We start from the raw sequence: 17,731 nt of genomic DNA on the forward strand, positions 1-17,731 counted from the left end.
AGCTTAGGTGCTCAACATTTGCCTGGCTTTTTTCTCTGATAATTTAAAATCCAGATGTCCAATGACTAAAATCCTTCATCCAGTAAAAGTTTATAGTTGAAAAAGACCAAGGTGTAAAAAAAAAAAAAAAAAAAAAAAAAAAAAAATATATATATATATATATATATATATGTCATTTTTTGGCCAAATTGTGATATCTGCCTAACTTTACTCTCCTACCACTGCTGCATCACCCTGCCTTATTGCCTGTGTCCTCAGCCTATCAGAACGCTTGTTAGAGTCTAAAATCACTGTCTGCCTTCATCTCTTTGACTTAGGCATTTTTGCCTTTTTCTTGTTTTCCAAAAACGTTCAAATATGACTTAGGCAACTATGCTATTAGGCTAACGATATATATATATATGTATATATCACACATATATATATGTGGCTTAGAACTAGATACAAGTCAGTTTTGAGCTTCTGGTAGGCAACCACAATGCCAACATATGTGTAGTCATTTTTAGACATTTTTATGTGGAAAAGTTGCATATTATAACTTTAACTCTGAAAAGTCAAAACTTTTGTGACTATCGGTATAACATCTTCAGTGAAAATCAGACATGTTTCTCGTGAACCAATTGGCAGAATGAATGTAACTCAGGTCATGAGCCGTCTTCCTCATACAAGCCACGGCATTAGCTAGCTTTGTGGCTAACTAGTTTAGCAACATCTAAACTTTTAGCTTGTGTCATATCGCGGTCAGTGCTATACTGAAGAGGGAGAAAATGATGTTGTTCATCTACTTGCTAGAACTGTCTTTCAGACTGTTTCACAAATAAACGTAAAATCAAGTTTGTAAAACTAGCAACACCGGACATGGCTGACACGACTGCTGTCAGGCTTATTTAGATTATACAGAAGTAAGTAATGTATTGCATGTCAGATTGAGCACCTTACCATGAAGACACAGATTCACAACTGCTGTTTGCTCTGCAGTTATCTGAGCACAGTCACAGTGCTCTCAGGTGGAAAAACTACACAGTAATGACACTGTAACTCAAAGTAACTGTGCTAAATGTGTTTTTAGCTTTCCATTACTTTAATTTCTTTTCACCTATTGTCCTTACTAATTAACTGATACTGATTTATCTGCAATCAGTTAAAATGTGTTGATGAAACTGACCCATTGATGTCTCAGTCAAGCTCTGTTTAACAGTGGTTTGACTGACTGTAGGTCAAGGTGACTATGATGCCCCCATATGTTTTTTCTATTTTTGGGTATTTAGGTAACATAAAAGTGAACAAATAATAATTGATAAAAATGATAAACCAAAGATTTTTCCCCTGTACAACTGTAGGTATGTAATCTTAAAAACAAGCATATTTGGTGCTGGCATATCATCTGTAATAACACTGGAATAACAGTTTACTTCATGAAAGGCATAATCCAAGAGTACTTTCGGTGGCTGTTAATTTACCTGCACACAAAGCTAATCAATGTGCACTCTACTGAATGCACCTTCTTACATATACAGTATGTTCTTGGTGTGACTAAGTGTATTGGTCATCCTTGTCAACATTACCACACTAGGTGGGCAATGTAGCATGGGTTGAAGAGTGTGGTTGAGTGGGTGTTTATATTGTATGTGTAATTTGTCAGTTCGTCACAATGCTTCACTTAAATCATGTGAAACATTGACAGCCATTGCACAGGATGCTGTAGTACAGGGGACAGAGGAAGAGTTAGGGATTTAATGGGAACTTATTTTACGTATTACCTTAGGTGGGAGCTGTGATTTATATTTTTTCCTTTTTAATTTGTCTTCACATGCCCATCCTACACAAATACTTTTACAATTTTATTTACATCAGTTGCTCTGCTTTTTTTCTCTAATATGAATGTGAATAAAAAGGTTGTTTAGTTGTTTCATTGATGAATCCAAATATTTTCAATGGCTCATTGTGAACTGAAAGATTTAGATGAAGTTTTCCTCTAAGAAATTTCAATCAAATTGTATGATCTTACTGACAAAATGAAGAATGTCTGGTGTCTTTTTCTTTTTCTTGTACTAAGTCCTCACGATGTTCCTTGCATGCTTGGATAGGCTGCAAATGTTGTGACCAAGAATGGGATTAAGCAGGTTAAAACAATTAATCAATAGGGAGGTGTGAAGGTGATGTTTGCTGCAACTTGTTTTCTTACTTTCTCTTTTAAGATTCTTACAGCGAGACAATTGGCAGCTAAATTTTCCTTTATTATGTACAGTATATTGAAGGTTTGACATTTTGTTCAATGTCAAACCTCCAAATGAAGAGACATCCCAATTTTTTTATTTGGTGAATATATGAATGGCAACCTCATACAATATTCTAATTTTGTTAATAAAAATGGTTTAAAAAAGATAACTGAAGCATATTATTTTTAATATACCATATTGCTAATTTTTACATAAATATATGTCAGAAGGGAATGTTTTGTTTGAATATCATATTGTGAAAACATAATGGCCCCTATAATGGGAATACATACAATACAAAATATTTTTTGGTGGGTTTTGATCTTTCTAAGTTAACATGCAGTAAGTAGGGACAGAAAGTGGGGATAGTGAGAGAGGGAGGATGACATGAACAAAAATTTCCAACCAGGGGATGTTGTGATCACAGTCAGCTTCTTGAACCCCGAGACACAAGGACATCCCATAAGCAACTAAATTCGATTGAAACTTGAAACCTAAAGCTCAGAGATGGTGTTGATGCTCTGTACTGCTGAACAGAAGCTTGCCTGCATCACAGTTGACAGAGGGGGTGCTTTCCTTCCTGTGCAATGCTTGACCATACTAACACCACAACAGGACTTGAAACAAAATGTGTGAAAGCACATTTGCAGCAGTATGAAATGTAAAAAGTAAGTGCAAGATAATACCATGGAAACATCACCTCCCTCTTACACCTTCTCACTTAGTTCTTCAGTGACCTTGCACTGGTTAGGATGACACATAGAGGAATAGGAAAAGCATGTTTCGTTCCACTGAAGTGGCAGCAGGATGCTGTATCGAGAGGATCACATTACTTAAAGGTCACAGGTTTGATATTTGCCAGAATTTTCTACAGCAAGACACAGACCAAACCCTTGTTTAGCTTATTTTCAGTTGCTTTTGGATGTCAAATATAAGCTCAAAATATTTTTAGAAATATCTGTAGGTGACCGACAGCGTTTTCTCTACTTATAAGTTTACTTTAACAGTAAACTAACTTCCTTACTTGTGTGAAAAGTGAGGGTCCTTGCCACTAAGTGTCAAGTATTACCACAGAACATGAGAGGAGGGAAGTGAAGGTCTGCGATAGAGACCTCAGTGGAAGAAGTGATGCATAGCACTGCTGTTTTGCACCACAGTGCCTCCTTGGACCATCTTGCTCTCTAGTGCCTACTCAGCTTTTTCCCCACAATTTCTACTGCAGTTTTCTCTCATACTCTTTCCTCCGCCTCCTTTACCCATTTCTTATTTCCAGGCAATGTTTTTCCCTGATGTTTCTCTCCTCACATGGGGTGTATTGGTTGCTAGCCGCTGCAGGCTGCTGCTCCCGGGGGCCTCTCAGACTCTGTTCAAAGAGCCGCCAGCCACTTGCTGCATTTGCGCCAGATTTCATTAGGAACTCTGGACCATACTCTCAATGTTTTCCCTGTCAGTTAGAAACAGCATCTGTCAGAGTAGCATGGTAACACCCCGAGGGAGAAGATTGAGTCCTGTGTGGCTGTAAAATAAAATACTAGAGGTATCAAGGGCTTGTATGTGAAGACTTTAGGACGATGCATTAAAAAAAAAAACTTGTGAATTATTGAACAATCTATTTAAATGATCAGTGCAATTGTATAAATAGAAAGCCAGCACCAGAAGCTGAGTATTGAACATCTCATCTTATGCTGCAATGGCTCTCTGCCATCTGCACAGACTCCAAGGAATCCTTAGCTGACTACACAAAAGCTAAATCCAGCAGATAACTTAAACACCACCACCGGCTATAATGTCTGTGTTTATGGTTATTGTTGCATCAACCCAGTAACCTCCCTGAGAAACATAGTATCCTTCCCTTCATATGGGGAGCTGGGTAGACTCACTTCACTCACTGGTTTAGTGTTTGGGTAAGGCTGTTACAGTGAGGCAGTACCAAAATGTCAGAGGCCTAGTTTCTAGCCAGGCCTAACCAGAACCCACACACATCAATTCGTTAAAGAAACATGAAAATCTCTTGTATGGACAAAACTGATGCAGTATCAAGTAGAAGTGTTATGGATACTTACCTTGGCCACAGCAGCAAAACACCAGACCTTTACATGTCTTCTTGAGTATCTGATATACACAGGATTATTGTCGTTGCCTGCAGATGCAGAAATATTGTTTAAAGTTACTGAATGTGCTGTGCAGAATTAAACTAGTGGTATTAATATAGCTTTTACTGATCTGCTGCTGTCCTCTTGATCCTCCCTAATGACTGACTGTATTTAGATGTATTGATCGCCTCTGCCACTCTGCGTCCCTCTGCCCAGCTTTGTTTTTGTCAACTTAATGCTTTCTGCTCACCTATGCAGAACTAAAAACTCTACGGTACAGCCTGCCCTTGCCCATGTGTCATTACATGTGCAGTGATGCAGATAGCACTGATATGTAGTACTTCAACAAGGATTAAAAAAACAGGACAGGCTATGCATAGGGAAAAGATGTCAGTAACCTAATGAACTCCTGCAATGTAAAGCTAGAGGAAGTCATTTGTGTAGTGGGAGGGATTTGGCAGCCATGCCAAAAAAAAAAAAGTGAGATGAATTATTAATCTTACATTTCTCTCTCTGGCTGCTTACAGTTGTGATTTAAACAGGCATTTGAACTTGCCAGAAAGTCAAGGAGACACAGTTCATTTGAACATATTGGTGTTTTAAAGTGCATGTTGGGGGTGGACTCAATAGGCTGACAGGTTTTAGCATATGATAAAAAGGTCAGCCTAACACCATGATTCAACATAAAGCTCCTCAGTCTTTGTCCAGTATTAATGGTCAAATACCATGTGTCATGTTTAGGAATTTGAAGCCAGCACAACATAGAAACACTTCCTCACATCTCACTTGTTTCTCCAGGCCTAATTTTCATTGCCCTTATTTGTCCGTGGTGTGAAGAGGGAGAACAGGGATGGAACCAGAAGAAAAGAAAGATGGTTTCATATTTCTACTGCAGTGTGCCGCTCAGTGCTCTTGGTTCACTGCAGCATGTTCTCTCCCTGCAGTGCTCACGAAGGCTTCATTTCGCCTGCATTTCGCCTTCATTTCGCCTTCATTTCGCTTTCACAGGTCCAAGTCAGCTGTACATTCCCTTGCCTACCAGCTTGTAATATTCAACTCATTCTTTTTATATTTCCAGATGGTCCGTTAACTTGACTTGTGTTTGTAGTGGATGGTATTTCTGTAGCAGCTTCTGTCTGTACCACCATGTTTTAATGTTAAGGACTGACTATAAATCTGCCCAAGAGCATGAACGAAATGTTGAGCAAGGACATACAGAGTGCTGATTCATCTTCATGCTGTCAGTGATACAAGCAACCTGGGACCATACATCTCATACTCTATACTTACCAGGTAGTCGGAGCTGTAGAGGACTTAATGAGGATACTTCATGTATTATTTATACACAAAAGCAAAAAGCTTGTTCATGTTTTTGCCTCATTCCCTGAAGTAAGTTTGGAATATCTAGACAGTTTAAAAATGAGGTATATTAGTTAATATAGTATTATCTGACAAAAGGTTTCAAAATAGTTTCCAAACATACTGAAAATAATTTTAAAGAGAAACTGTACGACAGGCTTCACCGGACCACACTTAGCTGTTATGGTGGGTCATTGTATTTGCATGATAGAAGAGTTTAATATAATTAAAATCTAAAGCAAGAACCAATAACTTCAATGTATTGGTTCTTCAATGGATAATTCCTGACATTAGACATTTGCAACAGAACTCTAATCTATGAAGAACCAGTCATGGCAGCAGATGATGGGCATGGCTTAAAGTTTGATTATAATATGTGGTAAATGTCTGTGTGTAAAACATCTGCAGCTGTCCTAGGATTTAATGATTTCTGACAGCAGAGCTCTCAGTTGCGCTTTTAACTTCTCTTAACTGGGGGGGAGGAGAATTTGTATCAGAAGTTTGCTGTATAAATAGGCTATTTATGCAAATTGCTGTTAGCTTTTTTTCTCTGCTGGCAGCCAGTGACCTGCACTGTTTCTGTAATCAAGGGCCCTCCACAGCTTAACAGAGAGGAGCCCATTTATAAAACCACAAACTGTCTTTCTGATGATGAGAGAGGAAAGGCGATACACTGACATGGATTCACATCTTTACATGGTTTTGACTTTCATCCTGTGATGAATGTCACTGGGAAAAAAAAGAGGAGATTCCGTCTGAATCCTCTTTGTAGCCTGTCGGAGAACACAGTTAGCTTTTCTCTCTCTCTGCCTGACTGAACTCCCATGTAGGATATCCCCAGCAGTTCTCGTCTGTTAGCCTGTCTCCCTCTTCCACAGCCATCTGCTCGGGTCCATGTGTGTTTTCTGCAGCTGCCAACATACTACACAACACCGTGCTGTGCTTTCCAGGCCAGCACTGACTGCCTGCTTGCCTTGCTCACGTAAGCCCTGTCTCAAGAGGGAATTCACTCAGGCCGGGTGTAGGTGGATTTATGGATAGAGAGCATCAAGAACAACCTTTTGTGACTCAATTTTGCATTTTGTTTAGAAGAGACTGAGGTGTATGAGACAAGCTTAACAGAGGCTATGGAGATGAACATTTTTTCATGACTTCAGCTTGTCTGATACAACATGGCACCATCTCCCCCAGTCCATCTAATCTTTCCTCTCTGATCAGTGCCTCTGTCCTGCTCTAATGAAATAAATCTATAGTTTATGATATATATTATATTATAGCCTGACTTGATTTTTGAAGCTGATACTGACATAATGTCACCTGTTAGTTTTGTGATAATTAACTGAAAGTTGCAATAAATTTGCTCAGGCTAGCAATTGTTTGTCAAAAATTGTTCAGTATGATTTTGGAATGTGTTTTCGTGACATACTGTATGATGGTGATTAATCAGAATGTAATTCACTGAAGTACAACTCATAATGTCAGTTTAGTCCATTTATCATGTTCTTCTGTTATCTTTTTAGTAAATTATATAGAACAGACACTCAAAACAACTTGGAAGCACCACTTTTTCTTCCAAGTCTGAGCAAACAAATATTTTAACACCTAAAAGCAAATAGTGATTTTAGTCATTATTTGGACAAACATCTGTATAAACCAGACAAGTTGAAATACTGAGTTATTGCAAAGATGAGCCTTACTGACAGTTGGATACAAAGAACTAATATGTAAAATTATGTTTAAGTGCAGTCAATTAGTTCATGGAAATGGTTGACTAATTACGATGTAATGAACCTGATCAGTGTCAACTGATCAAGTAAAATTATCCTAATTGTTTAAGCTGATTAAACTGCAGGGTATTTTATGCTAATGTGAAATATAAACATGTGCATCATAGGCATAGATTTGGGGACAAAATGCTATTGTGCTTTTTACACTTTTTATTTAGGCAAATAAAATAAACAATGTACATTGCTGTTTGGTGTATTGCGGTGAAATTATTTGAAATGATATGTAAATATACACTTGTACACTGTACAAGTCTTGATGCTTCAGGCTGTGTTCGGATCAACAAAAACACTGCATCAGAAATGCCAGGGGCTGCACTGGTGTGGGCGTGTTGCTGCTTGCTACAGGGCACTGGTGAGAGGATAACATACAGACCAGGAAGTTCATTTTGAAGGCTCAATGGGCACCTAGTCACTGACAAATTCCTCTTTGTGACAAGAAACATTGTACAATATAGAAATTTTAACAGGGGCATAGAGGACTTTTCTAAACAGTAAACATAGAAATACTTCTTAGCCTTTATGAAGGTACATAACTGTGTAGCTGTTACAGCCTTTGTTTTCCTTTTTTATTGTCACAAGTCTCACAATTTATAAATCACGAGCCAAATAGCTGGACACAGGATGGTTGTACTTTTCTTTGTACTTCCCTTTCTCTCTGTGTCTGCAGTTTTAATCTGCAAAGTGCACCTTGGCCCATTAGTGCAGTAAATCTGAGCCCTCTAACTTGAGCCAGGATGAGTCTGTAGTGTACCGCATTGCTGCAGTCAGCAGCAGCATCCTCTCAAACTGCAGCTCACTACAGGCATCTCTGTGAGACTGGTGCATTGCTCTACAATATGCTACAGCCATTGATCAGGTGTCAACACAAATGTTTTTTGCAGTATCTAAATGGGCTAAAACAGCTGATTACCTACTACAACAAACTACAGAAAGGGCAGAACTCTTGAGCCTAGAGACCCCATGTGGTAGTTTTCCTAATTTATGCAACCATGTGTTAATTGGGCAGGTGAGGTTCCACTCCACCGTTCATTTGAAATGTGCTTCACTGATTTTAGTTTTGTGATGTAATGGAGCTGGTGTTAGGGTTAGGGTTAGGGTTAGGGTTAGGCCAAAATTTGGGGTGTTGACCAATCAGTGTTTGCATGAGTTCTATGTTCTTATTGTATTGGTGAATGTTATTTTGTCTGACTTGTTAAAGTCATTGGTGTCTTGTATTGGGACCGATATCATGTCCTTGCTCTGTAAAACTTGACTGTACACTTTCTCTGTATTACTTTCTTTTTATAATGTTAGTGGTGCTGCCATCAATGGTGATAAAGCGATGGTTGTTTCAGTTTAGTTGTTAGTATAGGCCAAGTGTATGACCTCACTTACTGTTACATTACTATTGTCCTGTCCTATTATTCCTCTCTGCAATCTGTGGCTCTTAAAATCAGTGGACAGTTAATAGTTGAAAGACAAAGGACAGAACTGTTTTTTCTGAGTATTTTACACCTTTCCTTGCTCATGCTTATCTCAAATTATGATCATTTCATTTGTACACGTTTGTACAACAGTGTGAAATCAGAAGATATTCAGTTTACTACCACATGAGACAAAGAAAAGTAGCAAATCCTCACAGCGACTGGACCTAAGGAATGATTTTTGACAAATGTGTATGTTCCTAAGACTATTGCCTTATACAGTTGCATAGGCTTTTTAGAGCCCAGCCCCTGTCAGTAGTAAACTTATAGAAACACATAAGACATAGATGATATTGAATATTTAGCAGTGTCTGTCCAACTGGGGTGGTATCAGCTTAAATACCCTAAAGCCTACTTGGAACAAATGACCGCAAGAAGCTTTTTCTGTGAGAAAAGTATGCTGTCACAGCCCCCCCCCCTCCAAAACCAGCCCACCACGTCCACTAATCCACATCAGTGACAAATGATCCAGGAGGACTTTACTGTGCTCTGTAGTAGATCTACTGCCATGCGTTTTACCCATCAGGGTCATGCCATCATCATCACCTGATAGCAGGGGTGACCTGTGTCCCGTACTGCCATGATTGAAATGAAAAGGCAGGTACCGTTAAATGAGTCCTTGGGAATATGGGACTCCTTATTCGCTGCCAGGGAAATTGATGGGAGGAGAAAGTCACCTTCATGTTATCACTACGATGCCGGTTACAAGCCATGACTCACGTGAGTGCAGCCACTGGTGAAACAGGGCAGAGCGAGGTGCTCAGCTCACAGCTTTGTCAGGGTGACATAGATGCCACTCTCTCCGCTGTTCTCATTTTATTTTATACACTACAGTAAACTGGGCTAAAACATCAGCAGTGTTGCTCCCCTCCCTCCCATGACATGATGTTAACTTGAAACGTCCTGATGAGGTATTTTAACTGTGTGTTAATGGCATCTATGTATACCTAACCTCCCACCCAGCCCTCACTGATGCCCAGCTCTCTTGCTGTAGCCCTCTCTAGAGCAGTAACCTGCTTCTTGGGCAGACACTTTGAATTATTCATAGAATCGAGTTGCTCGAAGCAGTGGATCGACCACAGTTTGCTGTCATGCACACACACATACACTATACAGCATGAAGCAGTATCAAAATGCATTAGTGTGTGCTGCTTGTTGTCTCTGTCTGGCTTTTTACCACATTTTAGGTGGTTGTTCAGATTATTCCACGCTGCTAACTATAGCCTTTACTGTGAAGATGTTAAAATCATTAACTCACAGCTGTAGGAAACTACAGAGGTTACATTTGCCTGATGGTTTATTCATTCAGCTCATGTCCGCAGAATGAGGTCATCACTCCATCTAGTGGTGGAAGTATGTAGCAGTCCTATGAAACAGGAGAGAATATGTCGAAAATACTCACCCTTCTTTTCCAGACTGCTGTTTTCAAGCTTTTGCTTGACTTAAAATAGTTTTATGTTTAAGTGCAGTTCCATATTAAATAAGAAAAGTTTTTGGAATTTTTGCAGTCAGGAACTGCCAAAACATTGTGGTCTATGCTGCAGTTTACTGCCCCTCCTTATTGGACTACACTTGCACCAAGTGACCACTGATCAACAGGACTGCGGGTTGAGTCCTTCAGTCAGAGTCAATATGGAGCCCTCACACCCCATTGCTGGGGGGGTGGGCTGGCGTGCTGTTGTTTAATTACCCTCTCATGCTCCTGACCTTGTCTGGGACGTGCTGATCATTATCAAATACACTTGATCTTTTCATGGGCACTAGTCAAACATTTAGCTGGTTTCTGTTGCCAGCAGTAAGATGGGTTTGTGGTCAGTCCTCTGGCAGCATAACAATATTTGTGTGTCTTATGCAGTCTACACAATCTATCCCTGTGATTTATATAATCTGTCACTAATGAGAATTGACTGGTTAAAATGATATCTTTGATCACTGACAGTTCTATCCAGTGACAGTTCTTGTGATCTGAGTTTCAGACAGATCCACTAGCATTACAGCTAACAACACATTCAATATTTTCTGACTGGAAAAATTGGAAGCACAAACACTTGATGGATCTCTTAATCAACCACATTCTTAGGATGCTTCTGCAGCATATCATTGTCATATCATTGTATTTGTATTGAACAACATGGCTTTAGGTAACTAAAGCCTTCCCCTTTTCTCAGAAAACATCTGAGAATTATGTTTATATGACCTGGAGGTGCACTGTTACCCACTAGTGTGAGGGGTTAGAGCTAGGGCTCTTGGGATCTCTATAGTTTAGCATGTATACTGTAGAGTAGTATGTTTTTGATGTAATTAATAAACAAATAAATATAGCATAAGAATACGGCCCTCTTTCAATTACACTTGGGTGGGCCAAGTGTAATTAAAAGATGCTGCCCAACTATAGCCTAACTGTAAGGAAACAATGAGGTTATATTGTTGGGGAAATAAAAACCCGATCACTGACTGACATCTCTCTCTCTTTCTCTCTTTCTCTCTCTGTCCTTTCCAGAGGCCTTGATCAGTGATAGACTGTACTCTCTGGTTCTGTTCAAAGAACACCATCCCCGGCAGGCTGGCCACACCCCCTCCCTCCTGCCTCCATGTATCCTGAATCTACCACAGACTCCCCTGCTCGCCTCTCCCTCCGACAGACTGGCTCACCCGGTATGATCTACAGGTGAGTTGATGGACATATATCAAATGAACAGACGTAACACATGACTGTACATTTGCATGTACACTCGTATGCCAGTTACTGTGTCTACCAAGACACTATTTTTATTAAATTTTTTATTCAAAGTACTACAATACATAATTTGCAGGAGTTCTTTTAATAACTGTCACTTTATCATGCTGATGCTGCTGCACTTTGCCAAGCTGCTTGCTTTGAAAATGTATTGTTGTGAATCGTGTTCAATACAGTTTGGAGAAAAAATAAACCTGTTTGCATTCTGTACTAAACTAAGACAGAAACTTTATCATTATTATCACTATTGAGGACATTGTGATTCATGTTTATTCCCTGAAGGTTTAACCACTACCTGTGCAGCCCTAACCTTTATTTAACCTTCACCTAACTATAATGATGACACAACTGGCGAAGTCTGAAAATGGTCCCCCAAAACTGTGACATAGGCGATGGCTCTGAGTTCAGAAATCTGTGTGCACAGTTTATAAGCTGGGCTCTCAGATTCATAGTTCGTGCTCTCAGATTTGTAAACTATGCCTGTGGATCCATGCATTTAAATGACTTTGCTTGTGAGTGAAAAGCACAGTAAATACAATGTTACACAATGAAAGCAAACCCTGGCATGTGCACACTGTAAACTGTCAGGGTGCTGCACTGCCCTCGTAGTGTAGTTTTTCTTATCATGTCAGATAAGATGTAGAAAAGCAAAGTTTGAAGCTTGAGAACCTCTCATTCAAAAAGCTTCACAATCCACACACTACTTTCATTGGTCCTTAGCAATACACCTGCCAAGTATGAAGTGGACCGGCTAAGCGGTTGTCAAAAAAATCAACAGACAGACAGGCAGATGGACCAGACGTTCCTCCATTTATAGTTAGATTATCTTGCACTGTATTGTTTCACCAGTATGTGGCGCCAAAGTCTCATCAGCTTGCATCATTAAAGAGCATCTGTTCCACTCCTCTTCTCAAGCAGCTTTCTGGCTGTGTTTTACATTGTCTCCACCAAGGCCAGATGGGGTGCTGTTGCTGTCAGCTGCAGGTTTTGTGATACTCAACTAAAGCTATTGTAAAGCTAATGGAGAGTCTTCTATAAACCTGAGTAATATAATAATGAAAGTGGATTTTGATTTGCCTTCACTGGGAGATCTGTCACATTGAGACATAGTATAGCATCCTGCTTTCAGCACATTAATGCAATTCAGAATTTCCTTCATACTAGCTCACATCCGCTAATGTTTCAGTTTTTCATGCAAGTCTCTGCGTAACATCTGCATTTACCTATACTAATAATTGATTAAAACATACAGTTTATAATGCACATTGATCAATCATTATTCTTAAGCTATAGCACAAAGAAGAAGAAGTTCCATGGTTCTGTTTAACATCCCTGAGATAAGCGTCTGTTCTGAAGTATATTTTGTTAATCATACATATGTGTCTTTTATACTACTTTCTCAGTAATTTAAGAGAACCACTCCATATGAAAAATAAAGAGAAGAAAGGGCTCAATTTGAATCTTTTTCCTTATAACTAGGAACTGTATTGTATGTGTGAAATTAGATTAAATAACATTGATCTGAAAAGGAATTTGTCTTGTGCTAGTTGTGCATAGCATACACTTTACTTCAAGACTTAGAATGGAGCGCTGTTTGACTTTTGTAATTTTAATTTAATTCTTACAATATCTAAAAATATACAGAAATTGTTTTTTTTATCCAAATTAAGTTTGATCTGAAAATCTGGTCATGTGTATAAATCCCGAGAGCAGGTATCTGTTTCGGAAGTTGTTTTTTTTTGTTGTTTGTTTGTTGTTGTTTTTTGTTTTTTTTTACTATTTTCAGATCTGGAAAATATCTGTAAGATTTTTATGGTGTTGTCCTCAAATATGCACAAAGAACTGCACTCATCACCTCTAATGCAGTATTTCTATTTCCTCCTACTGAACTTTTCCACGTCTTGCTCTGTGTATGGTTAACAGTCAATATCCCTTGTCACCTAAGCAATTGCATCTACATTTGCGCCACTGCTAACGTCTTCCTTTTCCTGCTTTTATTAACCTAAGCTTTCCTTTTTCCTCTTCTCCCCTGACATCTTAAGCGCTCGTTATGGGAGCCCCAAACGACAGCTGCAGTTCTACAGGTACCTGTCTGTTTCTGTCTCTGCCAATCTGTTTGTTGTCGCAGAGCAGGGTTATTAAAGTTGAGCCATTTCTTTATGTGCATTGTGTGTTTGTTTGTATGTGTGTAAAGTATGTATTTTCTATGTTTGTGGACTGTGTATTTATAGCATTTTATATTTTGTATTATTTGTGTTTCACTGTAATAACCTTGCTGTAGAGACTTGCTGTTTTGTCATTTAAAACCATCCTTCCATTAGTAAACCTCTGCAGCATAGATAACACTTATCATCTGCTATTCAGCTGGCAATGCACTATCCAGCTTAAACCTGATAGGGGCGATGATGGATTTTGTCGCAAGGTTGCTCACAAAACCTTTGAATCAACAATAATTGTCGGGTTCAAATGTTTTTTTTTCTTCCTTTTTTCAGTTTTCTCAGCAGTGACACTTGAGACACCCACTGTCGTTGTTGTCAAACTTCAACTGAACTGATTTCTAGACACATTCTAGACACTTTTACTTAGCAGATAGTAATTTCCTTTATTCATCATTTTTTGTTAAAGTACATCTTTTTTTTGACCTCTTGGGAGTTCACCATGATCTGTCTTGTTCTTAAAGCCAGAGAGATCATTTCGATCGGCACTAGGGATGAGATGATGTTCTCTTGTGCTAGCTGGTACTCACTCCTCCAGCTGTGTGCTTTTAGATGGTCAGTCCTTCTGCTGCTTTAGACTAGGATAATGTTTTATGGCCTTATATCAGGCCTTATTCTGCTGATCCAGTTATAAAAACCCCTGACTATGTGGATGTGCTTGTAATGAGCTCACTATTGGATTTTTATCTTGGCGCCTTGCACATTTCTGTCCTTTTAAAGTGCAAACCGTCCCACTAGCTGTTCCCCTGGCCTACGTACGGAAGAATCAATTAAGTCCCTTAACTCTGGCTGTCTGTCACTCTTGACAGCCTCACAGACTGATGCTGGGAAGGGAAGTTTTATTCTTTTCAGTCATCTCAACATTGTAACACACACAAACATTAATACTATGAAGGCTGACACCCAGGGTGCAAATAAACTCTGAAGGTTTTATCCCAGTATGATGGAATGCAAGTACTGCTTTGTCTCACCTCTGTCTTGAGTTTACAGTGATCATTATGCTGTATGTGGTGTACATTTTGATGAAGTATTATATTTATTGTGTTTAGTGTTGCATTGTTTTCCAGCATCGTTTGTAGATCCTTACGATTTTGCAACATGACATGGCCAGTCCAGAGCCTGAGCTTTTACGATTCTCTACTAAGAATGCTTTTAGTAAAGTATTTCCGGCTCTGGCTATCATTAAACCATTTTATAGTTTTCAGGGGACTGAGTGCTTTCCTGACAGCGAGGGTCGTTGACTTTTGACCACTATATGTCTCTTATGTATAGATTACAGAGAAGTAAGTAGATCATGTAAAATAAATTCTTACAGCTAGTGCTTTATGTAAAGAATTAAGGATGGATTACAGGTGTCACAGGTATATGTACAGTTTAGCATTCATATGGCTCATATTTCAACCCCTCAACCATTTTTGTTGAAAAATATTTTTAGAGTCGATATTACTGTTATATACAGTAGCAGGCATGCACTTGAGTTTCTCTTTGCATTTTACACAAGTTAAAGGTTGACATCTGAAAGCCAAAACTTGACCAGAGAACTGAACAAGGCAGTAACAGCTTGGTAAATTACTATGTTTATGTGTGAAATCCATTTTCAGTCTTTTGAATCAATTGTTTTAGCTCACAGAGTTGCTATTGCAAGATCTCTCTTAACGCTGCAGTCATCGACTCGGTAGGTCATGTGCACTTGGGCAATGGCAGCATATCCAAACTCACCTGCTATAGTCATTAATGTATGTGTACCACACTATATGCAAGAGGGTTGGGTAGAGTGAAATATATACAGTACGGTGTTGTGATAAATCGTGAAATCGGGAGATGTTATGCACCTATAAACCAAAAGTGTGATTGTTTTGACAGTAGATTGTGCGCAAGGGAGGCACTTCAATTCTTTTTTGTGGGGTCAATCAGAACCGTCAGACCTGTACCAAACACCATCACTACTGCTAGCCACAGTAGCTAGGGAGCTCATCATAGAAAAGATCAATGAAATAATCATTTTCATCGGTTAATCCATCCATTTTATGCCACTTATCCAGGTTCAGGTTACATTCATTAAATTGACTTTATTATTAGGACTTATTGTTATATAGTGTTGGGAAGTTCTGACAAAATATAGTAAATAACTTGAGACCATATTGTCCCTTCTGTTTTTCCATCTTAACGCCATACTCTGGCCAGTATGACTGTAAAATGCGTATTAGGCAGATGATGTGGTTCTGTGATTTTAGTGTATGTTGAGATGTGGATATGGATTTATTGATAATACTAAATCAATGACTGTTACTGTAATTTAATACATTTGTATTAAATATATGGACTTTAAGTGCCCAGTAGGGTTTGATTTATTGTCAGAAATTAAGATGACGAACTAAATATGGCCTTTCATGTAAGTACATGGGATGCTTTCCTCTGTTTACCAAATAACTTCAGTATAGAGTAACTCCAGTGGCTTATTTAGGTGCCTAACAGGTTTCTGATTGAGATCTGATTCTGACCTTGACCTGAACACATCTACTGAGCTACTGCAAGCATGCTTAACCAGTGTGGTTTTCATAATGCCTTGGTTTGAGAATACTTGAACGTGCTTGGTGGTTTGTCTTTGTCTCTCTGTGTGTGTATATGTACAGTATATGTTTGCGTGACACTGTGTGCGTTCATGTGCACACAACGCTCATTATTGTCCAGCTCTTAGTATTCTTTCCTGTGGAACAACAATCAGAGGCTTTTAGTGCAAAAGCTTTGGTGAATAATTCAGGGCTGATGTTATTTGCTGCGGTTAGCAGAAACAAGACGGGCCACTAAATGACATAAATGGATTTCTTCCATGAGATCTCACAGGGAGGGGAGGAGGAGAGGTGTTGGTTGTGGTGATAGAGTATGGTCCAAGTGGTGAGGGGAGGGAAGGGATGCACTCTCTTATTCACTAATTGGTTTAGACGTTTCCTAGTAAGACACTCCCAGTTTGGGTGGACCCGCTTCATCACTGTCGGCAGTGTGTGTTTAAAAGAGCAGACTGACACCCCACAACTTCGCTCATGAGCCGACCCACAAGAAATCGGGTGAGTTTGAGGAAAGATTTTCAGTCATGACCACATCAGAAGTGTGTATGTTTTGTGTGTGAGGGGTTGTCAGAGTGATGATGTGTGTATGTGTATGTGTGTGTATGTATGTGTGCGTGTGTGTGTATGTGCGTGTGTGTGTGGGTTGGTGCATGCTGCCTAGCTTGGAGTCTCCTCCTTTATTTATGTCTTCTGTCTCTATGCGAGGAAACCAGCTGCTTGGAAGAACTTTGATGATATTTGAAATTAATACGGAATTTATGGGAGAGACCTGCATCATGTCATGAAGGTATTAACGGGTTGGACTTATTTTTCATTCCATTTTAGAATTTTTGAACATATACTCTTGGTTTTATTTACAGTCTGTGTACGGTAATTAATACAAGATGTGTTAGAATGTTATTTTATTACCACTTCACCAAATCCTAGATTTAAGGGGGGAGGGGGGAGTGATGTCCTTGTTATGGTGGCTCTGGAGCTGTTTTGTACATAGACAAAGAAAGTGCTGTTCAAGTGTTGTATTTGTCAATAGACTTTTAAAGGATCAATATAGCTTAGACCTGACAAGATATTTCAAACCAGCAGTAAAATATCTTTTCCTTATTCTCAGGTGGTTACTCAGAGGGATTGGCAGTGACCCAAACTGAGAGTAATTCTAGTTACAAATTAATTGTTGCATATGGAATTTCCCTTAATAATATGCTAATGTAAATGTTATCATCAGTAAATTAAGTCTTATCAGGCCAGAAACTATTCATCACGTCTTATTTTAATATTAGATGACTAATTTAG

At 39.0% G+C, this 17,731-nt stretch overlaps 1 protein-coding gene across 3 annotated transcripts in view; it reads left to right on the forward strand.

Annotated features, from left to right (window-relative positions):
• kcnab2a (potassium voltage-gated channel subfamily A regulatory beta subunit 2a) overlaps positions 1–17,731 on the forward strand; it is an 83,862-nt gene that overhangs the window by 19,516 nt on the left and 46,615 nt on the right. For 2 of the 3 annotated variants that reach the window (XM_071494497.1, XM_071494498.1), the window contains 2 exons: positions 11,422–11,589; positions 13,701–13,742. In XM_071494497.1, the coding sequence (XP_071350598.1) occupies positions 11,513–11,589; positions 13,701–13,742 (119 nt within the window). In that variant the 5' untranslated portion in view covers positions 11,422–11,512. The remainder of the gene's footprint in view (positions 1–11,421; positions 11,590–13,700; positions 13,743–17,731) is intronic. The other variant, XM_071494499.1, reaches the window with a different exon arrangement.

The sequence above is a fragment of the Trachinotus anak genome, unplaced genomic scaffold, assembly GCF_046630095.1.
Source record: "Trachinotus anak isolate AG129_WGS33_773 ecotype Australia unplaced genomic scaffold, CSIRO_AGI_Tana_v1 ptg000013l, whole genome shotgun sequence".
NCBI lineage: Eukaryota > Metazoa > Chordata > Actinopteri > Carangiformes > Carangidae > Trachinotus > Trachinotus anak.